A 13245-nucleotide genomic window follows, 5' to 3' on the forward strand; every position below is an offset into this window, starting at 1 on the left:
GAGACAAACCGCTCCACATTAATTTGAGGATTCTCACCACACCAACCTACTTTGTTATTCTGTGTCAGGTCTGTTTTTTCACATGGAGTTCTATGGTATTTCTACTCTGCCTGATTTATACACATGGAGTACTGTGGTAGGTCTACTGTGTTTATTAAATGTGTATTTGCTGAGCTGTAGCTCCACCTACAGGACTGACATAAATGTGCTATGAATCTCAAACCGACCCCAATGCAATACCCAAATGGTCGAATTGCCCCCCATGGTCACGTTTTGCTTGCTGAACTCAGAGAGTGAATAACACAGAGTGGCTAAAAGTTTAGTAAACACTTCAATTTCTGGACTCACTTGGGAAGTGAATAAAGCAATGAATGGACTGTCTTTCAATTATAAGAACATGTATTAAACTAGTATAACATTAATCTTACCTAACGTTTAAGACGGAATTCATAAAATGAACCATTTAGCCAAACAATTGAGGATGGATTTCCTTTAATGAGTCATGTCTAAATCAGATGTAAACAAATGCACATATCATATACTAATGGATGCCTATAGAATAACGTGTGAAACTGTCTACACCAATAGAAATGTGGTGCATTATGGGAATTCCTCTGCTCTCGTTAAGGCAGCATCGTTGCAAACTTGCTAGACGGGCCCACCGGAGGGTCTAATTAGCCCCTACACCCTCGATCAGTCACACTCCCTCAGCAACTGGGACACCTGATGAATGTTCTGAATAAATACCTACAGCCCAGACTGTGTAAATCATGGAGATGAAGAGAAAAATTCTGATCATGTGGATTCTCAGTGTTGAGGACAGAAACAATGAGAGAAATCACTCCACATTAATTAGAGGGGGATTCTCACCAAACCAAAGTATTCTGATGTTCTGTGTCATGTCTGATTTGTCAGTATGGATTACTGTGGTAGGTCTACTCTGTCTGATTGGTCCATGTGTATTTGTTGAGCTGTAACTCCACCTACAGGACTTATTTTATATATTTTTGCAGGGCCGATAGGGAGATCAGATCCACTGTGTAACTAGCAGCACAGAAATACACAGCACTGTTATCTGGAGTTGTTTGAGTGATGGTTAAGGTGCTGTTACGATTTGCATTAGCATCTCCATCAAATGTTATATTACATCCACGCTCTAGAATTTAGATGTCCCTATCATGTATCCAATATTTATTAAATTTCTATGAACCATCTTGTTTATACCAGAAGATACGATCATAGCCTGTTATACTATGTGAACACAACATTTTGGCTGACTCTCTCTGATTAGTGAACAGGTCTGCCTGACTCTGGTGAACCTGATCACTTAGAGAAGAACCTGGATAGAAATAGAGAGGAAGATTGTTGAGCCAAGAGGAATGTCTACTGAATTGTATAAGCAAACTAATTAAATATTTATTGTAGGTTGAAATCAGTGTTCTGATTAAATACCTGCTGCCCAGACTGTGTAAATCATGGAGATGATGAGAAGAACTCTGATCATGTTGATTCTCAGTGTCGAGGACAGAAACCATGAGACAAACCACTCATTAATTAGAGGTGGATTCTTACCATACCAAAGTAGACTGATGTTCTATGTCATGTCTGATTGGTCCACATGTATTACAATGGTAGATCTACTCTGAGTAGCATAACTGTTAGGTTATTGAAGTTAAGGTTAGGGTAAGTGTATAGGTATGGCAGTGGATAGGCTAAGGGAAAGGTTTAGGGCCTAGGGAGCATGGGTTTCTGGGATAGGAAAACAAACGTGAGTCTGTCTGTGTGTAGACAAAGACGGCCTTCATTTGAAGCTCTGATGAATTGCATCTATGAAAACAACATCTACTACACAACTATTTCTACAAACAGGTTTGCCACGTGTTTGTTACCAAATGGTTCATATTAAAGTGTGGTTGAGGTGGTTGAAGACATGTAGTCAGATCTGTAGTCATTAGAGTGGATCAGAGAGGGTTTTTGTAGAGCAGAGAGGGAGTAGTTAAACACTGTGCATAACTAGCAGCACAGAAATACACTGCAGTGTCTTCAGATCCTCTCAGTTTGGGAATATGTAGATACACCGTTTTCCCAGCTGATACATCTCCACTCATATTAAAATGTTCTTTAAATGGATCTTCCATGGTTGCTTTGGTAAATCTCACATACCCTATGAGTTTCAGGGCTGGGTTTTGTTCTGACTGCTGGTACCACAGAATCATATCATAGTTTGTATTAGAATGGTTGCAGGTCAGCTGGACTTCATCTCCAGGTTGTTTTAGTATTGCAGTAGGAGTCTGGTGGACTTGGTCTGTTTGTGACAGTCCTGTGAATGGAAACAGACCATCTAAATGATACAGTATCACTAAACATAATTTTGGCAGCATTATAGTTCAGTAGTAATGGTATATGATATATGATATTAATGAGTAAGTACCTGTCACCCATAGTAGTAGAGTTACTACATGTATGAGAAGATTGATCATGTTGATGGTTCTGGAGAGACATGAGAGTCACATGGATGAGGTGAAAGGGTTTTCAGATACACAGATGTGATGTCAGCTAGTGGGAGTGTCAGATGTATGTGTCCATCCCAAATAACTCCTTATTCTCTCTATAGTGAACTACTATGGACATGTGATGATGAGAATGAAACCATCAGACATTATTATTAGTAGAGTTAGAGGTCCCCCTACAGTACATGATGAGACCTTCATCTATTTGTATTATATTATAACCTATTACAACACTGACTGGGGTTTTTGTACAGCTGTACTTGTCCTCTGTATCACTGTGTTCACTCACAGCACAGAAGTACATTCCACTGTCTCCTGTCTCCAACTTCTTCACTGTGAAAGATCCACTCTGTGCTTCTGTCTTGACAACTGAATATTTCTCTTTACTGAATTCTCCATAGTCTGGATTGCTATAAGAATTTGAATGAACTATTTGTTTGATTCCTTCTCCTGGAAGTTGTCTGTACCAATACATCTCTGTATAGGTAGCTGCTTTAGTATGACTACAGTCAATCTGAACATCTTTGTCCTTGAGAATCTGGAGTCTGAAGGGGCTCTGAGTAACATCATTCCCATAAGTAAGTCCTGTAGGTCAACACATAAAAATCAATGAATATAACAAGATACATTCTGAATAAATCAAGAACTAAAAGACGATAGAGATGTCCTAAACAGAGCTAACCAACGCTAATGTCACTGAAACATTTAACTGGTAAACCCTCATTATAACTAATATAATAGTACCTGTCCAAAGTAATGAGGCAGAAAATCTGATGAGGAGTGCGATCATGATGTCAGATGGCAGCTTCCAGTTAGAGAAGAACTCTGTTCATGATGGTGAAGATGATGATGAAGATAATGATGATGCCTGGGTGAAGCAGCGATATGAGTGTCTCTCGCAGGATGCCACATCACCATGTTCTCTCTAGTGCAGATCTTTAGAGAAGTCAGTTGAGATGAAGCTTCTTTCTAAATGTGTGTATAGAAACAGAGTCTCCTGGTGGAGAAAATAGGAAAAGCACTTCAACCATTGTTACCCAGCCTGATTATAATAGTATCATAACCGCATGTTTGTTATCAAATGGTTCATATCAATGTGTGTTTGAGGTGGTTGAAGACAGGTGCAGATGTGTTGATCTGTAGTCATTAGAGTGGATCAGAGAGGGTTTTTGTAGAGCAGAGAGGGAGTAGTGAAACACTGTGCATAACTAGCAGCACAGAAATACACTGCAGTGTCTTCAGATCCTCTCAGTTTGGGAATATGTAGATACACCGTTTTCCCAGCTGATGCATCTCCACTCATATTAAAATGTTCTTTAAATGAATCTTCCATGGTTGCTTTGGTAAATCTCACATTCCCTATGAGTTTCAGTGCTGGGTTTAGTTCTGACTGCTGGTACCAGAGTATCATATTATAGTTTGTATTAGAATGGTTGCAGGTCAGCTGGACTTCATCTCCAGGTTGTTTTAGTATTGCAATAGGAGTCTGGTGGACTTGGTCTGTTTGTGACAGTCCTGTGAATAGAAACAGATCATCTAAATGATACAGTGTCACTAAACATAATTTTGGCAGCATTATAGTTCAGTAGTAATGATATATGATATATGATATTAATGAGTTAGTACCTGTCACCCATAGTAGTAGAGTTACTACATGTATGAGAAGATTGATCATGTTGATGGTTCTGGAGAGACATGAGAGTCACATGGATGAGGAGAAAGGGTTTTCAGATACACAGATGTGATGTCAGCTAGTGGGAGTGTCAGATGTATGTGTCCATCCCAAATAACTCCCTATTCTCTCTATAGTGAACTACTATGGACATGTGATGATGAGAATGAAACCATCAGACATTATTATTAGTAGAGTTAGAGGTCCCCCTACAGTACATGATGAGACCTTCATCTATTTGTATTATATTATATGACATTCTCCCAATGCTCTTCTGGACCATCCAAATGCTCTCTAGCAAACCTCAGATGGGCCTGGACACTGGCTTAAGCAGGGGGACACGTCTGGCACTGCAGGATTTGAATCCCTGGCAGCGTAGTGTGTTACTGATGGTAGCCTTTGTTACTTTTGTCCCAGCTCTCTGCAGGTCATTCACTAGGTCCACCCGTGTGGTTCTGGGATTTTTGCTCACCGTTCCTGTGATAATTTTGACCCCACAGGGTGAGATCTTGCGTGGAGCCCCGGATCGAGGGAGATTATTAGTGGTCTTGTATGTCTTCCATTTTCTTATAATTGCTCCCACAGTTGATTTCTTCACACCAAGCTGCTTACCTGATGCAGATTCAGTCTTCCCAGCCTGGTGCAGGTCTTCAATTTTGTTTCTGGTGTCCCTTGACTGCTCTTTGGTCTTGGCCATAGTGGAGTTTGGAGTGTGACTGTTTGAGGTTGTGGACAGGTGTCTTTTATACTGAAACAAGTTCAAACAGGTGCCATTAATACAGGTAACGAGTGGAGGACCGAGGGGCCTCTTAAAGAAGAAGTTACAGGTCTGTGAGAGTCAGAAATCTTGCTTGTTTGTAGGTGACCAAATACTTATTTTACAGAGGAATTTAGCAATACATTCAATTTAAAAAAAAACTCATTTTGTCTCTCATAGTTCAAGTGTACCTATGATTAAAATTACAGGCCTCTCTCATCTTTTTATGTGGGAGAACTTGCACAATTGGTGGCTGACTAAATACTTTATTGCCCCACTCTAGTAATCAGGGATAGTATGATTGCAGATGAGTTTTACATTTCCTCCAGGTCTCTCTATTAGTGCATCAGGGGTCTGATGAACCTGGCTCCTAAACAACAGACCTGTTAACAAAAAGGAAAGAGAGAGAAAGAAAGAGAGAGAGGGTGGAGAAAAAGAAGGTTATTTTCTTTTGTTTAAAGACATTAGTAGATATGTAATGATTGTCTAGGTGAGTGATTTATTACCTGAAACCCAAACAGGTACAGCTGCCAGGTAGAGAAAAACTCTGTTCATGATGGTGAAGATGATGAGGAAGATGATTATGATGAGAGTAGTGGTGAAGATGATGATGATGCCTGGGTGGAGCAGTGATATGAGTGACTCTGGGATGATGCCACATCACACTATTCTCTATATACTGAAGTTCTTCAGAGGACCCATTAAGTTGAAGCTTTTTTTCGAATGTGTGTATAGAAACAGTTTTTCCTGGTGGAGAAATTAGGAAATGCATCTCAACCATCTGATCCATCCTGATTATAAAACATTAGTATCATAACCACGTGTTTGTTATGAAGTGGTTAATATCAATGTGTGGTTGAAGTGGTTGAAGACAGGTGCAGATGTGTTGATCTGTAGTCATTAGAGTGGATCAGAGAGGGTTTTTGTAGAGCAGAGAGAGAGTAGTGAAACACTGTGCATAACTAGCAGCACAGAAATACACTGCAGTGTCTTCAGATCCTCTCAGTTTGGGAATATGTAGATACACCATTTTCCCAGCTGATGCATCTCCACTCATATTAAAATGTTCTTTAAATGAATCCTCCATGGTTGCTTTGGTAAATCTCACATTCCCCATGAGTTTCAGGGCTGGGCTTTGTTCTGACTGCTGGTACCACAGAATCATATCATACTTTGTATTAGAATGGTTGCAGGCCAGCTGTACTTCATCTCCAGGTTGTTTTAGTATTGCAGTAGGAGTCTGGTGGACTTGGTCTGTTTGTGACAGTCCTGTGAATGGAAACAGGCCATCTAAATGATACAGTATCACTAAACATAATTTTGGCAGCATTATAGTTCAATAGTAAAGATATATGATATATGATATTAATGAGTTAGTACCTGTCACCCATAGTAGTAGAGTTACTACATGTATGAGAAGATTGATCATGTTGATGGTTCTGGAGAGACATGAGAGTCACAAGGACAAGGAGAAAGGGTTTTCAGATACACAGATGTGATGTCAGCTAGTGGGAGTGTCAGATGTATGTGTCCATCCCAAATAACACCCTATTCTCTCTATAGTGAACTACTATGGACATGTGATGATGAGAATGAAACCATCAGACATTATTAGAAGTAGAGTTAGAGGTCCCCCTACAGTACATGATGAGACCTTCATACTACTTGTCCTCTGTATCACTATGTTTACTCACAGCACAGAAGTATATTCCACTGTCTCCAGTCTCCAACATCTTTACTGTGAAGGATCCATTGTCAGCTTCTATCTGGGTGATGGTGTATTTGTCTTCACTGAATCCCCCATAAAACTGAGGTTTGGCGTTCGGAGTAGTATATGCTACCTGTTTCATTCTCTCTCCTGTTAGTTGTCTGTACCAGTACATCTGGAAGTAGGTTTATCCCTTAGTATGACTGCAGCAGATCTGAGCATTATTATCTTTTGGTTCATAGAGTATTGTGGGACTCTGAGTGACATCATTCCCATCAACAAGACCTGTAGGTATAAAGTCAGACCAAAATCAGATTTGAGTTATCAACAGGATGACTTTAAGAAATGCTCTGGTAGTTTACAGTTGCTTAATGAACATTAATGGATACACATCCCTTCCTGAACTTTCCATCATGATTTATAGGAAACTGGAGATTTCTACCTTAAGTAGGTTATCAGTCAATCAAATGTATTAAAACTGAAAAGATGAACTGATTACAGTTCATATTAACTTCTAGAATATTACCTGTGTTCCAGAGTAGTGAAACACTGAGCCTGATGAGGAGTGTGATCATCATAACAGGTGGCAGAGTTGTGGACAGAGAAACAGAGACAGAAAAAGAGAGAGAGCAAGAGTTTGTCGAAGACAAGATAAGAAAGAGGATACGACAATGTAACCTTATATTTGATAATGAAAACAAGAATGAGACCATCAGACATGATTAGAAGTGGAGTTAGAGGTCCCCCTACAGTACATGATGAGACCGTCGTCTCTAACAGCAGAGAGAAGGAGAGAGAAGAAGAGAGAGATAAGATCTGCTGAACTGACAGACAGGAGCTGAGACAGAGGAGGTTTTTGTATGGTGTGGAGGCAGTCTGATGTACTGTGGTGATACGGCACAGAAATACACTGCACTGTCTTCCACCTTCAGACCAGTGATGGAAAGGTTTCCATGACTGCGACCATTCCCATGAAGGCTGACCTTCCCCTTCACGTATTCTTCTGAAAAGGGATAAATCACATTGAGATAACCCAGTAGTCTGAGAGTCCGGTTTCTGTCTTGTTTATACCAGAGTATGTGATCATAGTTGAGGATAGAGTGTGAACAGCTGATCTCCTGATCAACCGAGCTTCCATGGTTCAAGATGAGAGCAGATGGATGCTGGTGAACCACATGTAGAGACGAACCTTTAGAGAGAGAGAGAAAATGCGAGACAGAGCGAGAGAGAAAGAGAGAGAGGAGTGCAGGACAGGAAAGAAACATTTTAATTAATACAAATTCAACTCCTCAGTCAGAAATGAATCTCTATGACTTCACATGTGTCCTCACCCCTGGTCCAGGGCAGATTAGCCAAACAAAAGATTATTAAAATGATCATGCTGACACTCAATGATCAATGATCATCTAGTCATGTAGTTAGAACCAGTCACTGTCCGTGATCATGTGTTAATAGTTTTATCATCTGTGATGAACTTGATCAGCAGGTGTTGGTTTATCAGAGGTTTACTGACCACATAACTCAGTGATGTCTCTAGAACACAGGCTGAGAGCCTCATACATGAGGAGGATGAAGTCAGGAAGTGATGTCACAAACCCAATAGGCACTAGCTCCTTGCCTCAGGTCAAGGGTGAATTCACAGCTCTTAGGTGACATAGTGCAGTGTTGCAGCGCCACCTGTAGGGCCAGTCATTCTCCATACATCTTTTAATTTATGAATGTTTCCACATTAATAATAATTATGAACTTTGTATTGTTTAACATAGCTTTGATGACAGATAATATCAACATGCTGATGTCATAATCCATCTGTTTATTAATTGACTCTGAACCTAACTGAAACCTCAGGTGCAGTTGTTCTGATCACGGCTCCTACTTTACTACCAGACAGGGTTTTTGTAGAGGAGAGAGGAAACTCTACATCACTGTGTTGACTGGCTGCACAGAAATACACTGAACTGTCTTCAGGTTTTTTTTTTTAGTTTTATTTGATTGGGACAGTGCATGTTAATGAACAAAACATGGAGTACATGCATGTAAAAATGCCGGATTATAGCCAAGGGCTAATTTCCATCCGTAGGTGCCTCTATTAGTGCTACAGGGGACTGATGAATCTTGCTGCTAAACGACTGACCTGTTGACAAAAAGGAGAGAACAATAAAGAGTAAGACTCAGACAAACAAGGTTATTTTCTTTCGTTTAAAGACATTAGTAGATATTTAATGATTGTCTTGGTGAGTGATTTAATAACTGAAACCCAGACAGATACAGCTACCAGGTAGAGAAGAATTCTGTTCATGATGGTGAAGATGATGATGAAGATAATGATGATGCCTGGGTGGAGCAGTGATATGAGTGTCTTTTGCATGTCGCCACATCACCCTGTTCACTCTAGTGCACATCTTTAGAGCAGTCAGTTGAGATGAAGCTTCTTTCTAAATGTGTGTATAGAAACAGAGTCTCCTGGTGGAGAAAATAGGAAAAGCACTTCAACCATTATTACCCAGCCTGATTATAACAGTATCATAACTGCATGTTTGTTATCGAATGGTTCATATCAATGTGTGGTTAAGGAGGTTGAAGACAGGTGCAGGTGTGTTGATCTGTAGTCATTAGAGTGGATCAGAGAGGGTTTTTGTAGAGCAGAGAGGGAGTAGTGAAAAACTGTGCATAACTAGCAGCACAGAAATACACTGCAGTGTCTTCAGATCCTCTCAGTTTGAGAATATGTAGATACACCATTTTCCCAGCTGATGCATCTCCACTCATATTAAAATGTTCTTTAAATGAATCTTCCATGGTTGCTATGGTAAATCTCACATTCCCTATGAGTTTCAGGGCTGGGTTTAGTTCTGACTGCTGGTACCAGAGTATCATATTATAGTTTATATTAGTATGGTTGCAGGTCAGCTGGACTTCATCTCCAGGTTGTTTTAGTATTGCAGTAGGAGTCTGGTGGACTTGGTCTGTTTGTGACAGTCCTGTGAATAGAAACAGACCATCTAAATGATACAGTATCACTAAACACAATTTTGGCAGCATTATAGTTCAGTAGTAATGATATACTTAATGAGTTAGTACCTGTCACCCATAGTAGTAGAGTTACTACATGTATGAGAAGATTGATCATGTTGATGGTTCTGGAGAGACATGAGAGTCACATGGACTAGGAGAAAGGGTTTTCTGATACCCAGATGTGATGTCAGCTAGTGGGAGTGTCAGATGTATGTGTCCATCCCAAATAACACCCTATTCTCTCTATAGTGAACTACTATGGACATGTGATGATAAGTTTGAAACCATCAGACATTATTAGAAGTAGAGTTAGAGGTCCCCCTACAGTACATGATGAGACCTTCATCTATTTGTATTATAGTATAACCTATTACAACACTGACTGGGGTTTTTGTACAGCTGTACTTGTCCTCTGTATCACTGTGTTTACTCACAGCACAGAAGTACATTCCACTGTCTCCTGTCTCCAACTTCTTCACTGTGAAAGATCCACTCTGTACAACTGTCTTGACAACTGAATATTTCTCTTTACTGAATTCTCCATAGTCTGGAGTACCATAAGTAGCTGTATAAACTATTTGTTTGATTCCTTCTCCTGGACGTTGTCTGTACCAATACATTTGTGCATAGTCAGCTCCTTTAGTATGACTACAGTTAATCTGAACATCACTGTCTTTCAGTCCCTGGAGTAAGAAGGGGATCTGAGTAACATCACTCCCATCAGTAAAACCTGTAGGTCAACACATAAAAATCAATGAATATAACAAGATACATTCTGAATAAATCAAGAACTAAAAGACGATAGAGTTGTCCTAAACAGAGCTAACCAACGCTAATGTCACTGAAACATTTAACTGGTATACCTTCATTATAACTAATATAATAGTACCTGTCCAGAGTATTGAGACAGAAAATCTGATGAGGAGTGTGATCATGATGTCAGATGGCAGAGTAATGGACAGAGAAAGATAGGATAGAAAGAGAGAGAGAGATAGAGAGAGAGAGGGAGGGGAAAGTGTAAACAGGATATGACAACATAACCACGTCATTCATGTTAGTGAGTAATGACTCTAAACGGTTAATACCAATGTAGTGAACCAGATAATATCAACATGGTGATGTAATAATCCATTTGTTTATTAATTGACTTTGAATCTAACTGAAACCTCAGATGCTGGTGTTCTGATCATGGCTCCTACTTTACTACCAGACAGGGTTTTGGTAGAGGAGGGAAGAAACTCTACATCACTGTGTTGACTGGCTGCACAGAAATAAACTGAACTGTCTTCAGGTTGTCTCAGACTCTGGATGTGGAGATATGCCTCTTTACCACCATCTCCACTCACACTGAAGTGGTTTTCAAATGATGTCTCCATGGTTACTGACTGTGCATATATATTACAAGTGAGTTTGATACCAATGTCTCCTGCAGACTGTTGGTACCATAGAATACCATAGTAGCTAGGGATAGTATGATTTCTGGTGACTTCTACATTTTCTCCAGGTCCCTCTATTAGTGCTACTGGGGTCTGATGAACCTTGCTGCTAAACGACTGACCTGTTGACAAAAAGGAGAGAACAATAAAGAGAGAGTAAGACTCAGACAAACAAGATTATTTCTTTTCGTTTAAAGACATTAGTAGATATTTAATGATTGTCTTGGTGAGTGATTTAATAACTGAAACCCAGACAGGTACAGCTTCCAGTTAGAAAAGAACTCTGTTCATGATGGTGAAGATGATGATGAAGATAATGATGATGCCTGGGAGGAGCAGCGATATGAGTGTCTCTCGCAGGATGCCACATCACCGTGTTCTCTCTAGTGCAGATCTTTAGAGCAGTCAGTTGAGATGAAGCTTCTTTCTAAATGTGTGTATAGAAACAGAGTCTCCTGGTGGAGAAAATAGGAAAAGCACTTCAACCATTGTTACCCAGCCTGATTATAACAGTATCATAACCGCATGTTTGTTATTGAATGGTTCATATCAATGTGTGGTTAAGGAGGTTGAAGACAGGTGCAGATGTGTTGATCTGTAGTCATTAGAGTGGATCAGAGAGGGTTTTTGTAGAGCAGAGAGGGAGTAGTGAAACACTGTGCATAACTAGCAGCACAGAAATACACTGCAGTGTCTTCAGATCCTCTCAGTTTGGGAATATGTAGATACACCGTTTTCCCAGCTGATGCATCTCCACTCATATTAAAATGTTCTTTAAATGAATCTTCCATGGTTGCTTTGGTAAATCTCACATTCCCTATGAGTTTCAGGGCTGGGTTTAGTTCTGACTGCTGGTACCACAGAATCATATCACACATTGTATTAGTATGGTTGCAGGTTAACTGTACTTCATCTCCAGGTTGTTTTAGTATTGCAGTAGGAGTCTGGTGGACTTGGTCTGTTTGTGACAGTCCTGTGAATAGAAACAGACCATCTAAATGATACAGTATCACTAAACATAATTTTGGCAGCATTATAGTTCATAAGTAATGATATATGATATATGATATTAATGAGTTAGTACCTGTCACCCATAGTAGTAGAGTTACTACATGTATGAGAAGATTGATCATGTTGATGGTTCTAGAGAGACATGAGAGTCACATGGACAAGGAGAAAGGGTTTTCAGATACACAGATGTGATGTCAGCTAGTGGGAGTGTCAGATGTATGTGTCCATCCCAAATAACACCTTATTCCCTCTATAGTGAACTACTATGGACATGTGATGATGAGAATGAAACCATTAGACATTATTAGAAGTAGAGTTAGAGGTCCCCCTACAGTACATGATGAGACCTTCATCTATTTGTATTATATTTAATCCTATTACAACACTGACTGGGGTTTTTGTACAGCTGTACTTGTCCTCTGTATCACTGTGTTCACTCACAGCACAGAAGTACATTCCACTGTCTCCTGTCTCCAACTTCTTCACTGTGAAAGATCCACTCTGTGCTTCTGTCTTGACAACTGAATATTTCTCTTTACTGAATTCTCCATAGTCTGGATTGCTATAAGAATTTGAATGAACTATTTGTTTGATTCCTTCTCCTGGACGTTGTCTGTACCAATACATCTCTCTATAGGTAGCTGGTTTAGTATGACTACAGTCAATCTGAACATCTTTGTCCTTGAGAATCTGGAGTCTGAAGGGGCTCTGAGTAACATCACTCCCATCAGTAAAACCTGTAGGTCAACACATAAAAATCAATGAATATAACAAGATACATTCTGAATAAATCAAGAACTAAAAGACGATAGAGTTGTCCTAAACAGAGCTAACCAACGCTAATGTCACTGAAAAATGTAACTGGTAAACCCTCATTATAACTAATATAATAGTACCTGTCCAGAGTATTGAGACAGAAAATCTGATGAGGAGTGCGATCATGATGTCAGATGGCAGAGTAATGGACAGAGAAAGATAGGATAGAAAGAGAGAGAGAGATAGAGAGAGAGAGGGAGGGGAAAGTGTAAACAGGATATGACAACATAACCACGTCATTCATGTTAGTGAGTAATGACTCTAAACTGTTAATACCAATGTAGTGAACCAGATAATATCAACATGGTGATGTCATAATC

General features: G+C 39.7%; 1 long non-coding RNA gene and 3 gene segments (V, D, J or C); all 4 read right to left on the minus strand.

Annotated features, from left to right (window-relative positions):
- Positions 1-2237: 2237 nt before the first annotated feature.
- On the minus strand, positions 2238-3645 carry LOC117595602. The segment is given in 4 exon segments: positions 2238-2320; positions 2432-2490; positions 2800-3095; positions 3255-3645. Coding segments are annotated over 4 exon segments (465 nt in total).
- A 4984-nt stretch (positions 3646-8629) lies between these two features.
- On the minus strand, positions 8630-9161 carry LOC117595619. Its single transcript, XR_004576874.1, has 2 exons — positions 8923-9161; positions 8630-8781 (listed from the first exon to the last, which is right to left on the minus strand). It is a non-coding gene; the product is annotated as an uncharacterized LOC117595619 (long non-coding RNA).
- A 325-nt stretch (positions 9162-9486) lies between these two features.
- LOC117595618 lies at positions 9487-10672 on the minus strand. The segment is given in 4 exon segments: positions 9487-9628; positions 9729-9787; positions 10097-10392; positions 10552-10672. Coding segments are annotated over 4 exon segments (465 nt in total).
- Positions 10673-11029: 357 nt separating this feature from the next.
- Positions 11030-13066, minus strand: LOC105006691. The segment is given in 3 exon segments: positions 11030-11220; positions 12551-12846; positions 13006-13066. Coding segments are annotated over 3 exon segments (381 nt in total).
- Positions 13067-13245: the final 179 nt, after the last annotated feature.

Source organism: Esox lucius, chromosome 15 (assembly GCF_011004845.1).
Source record: "Esox lucius isolate fEsoLuc1 chromosome 15, fEsoLuc1.pri, whole genome shotgun sequence".
In the NCBI taxonomy this organism is placed as follows: Eukaryota; Metazoa; Chordata; class Actinopteri; order Esociformes; family Esocidae; genus Esox; species Esox lucius.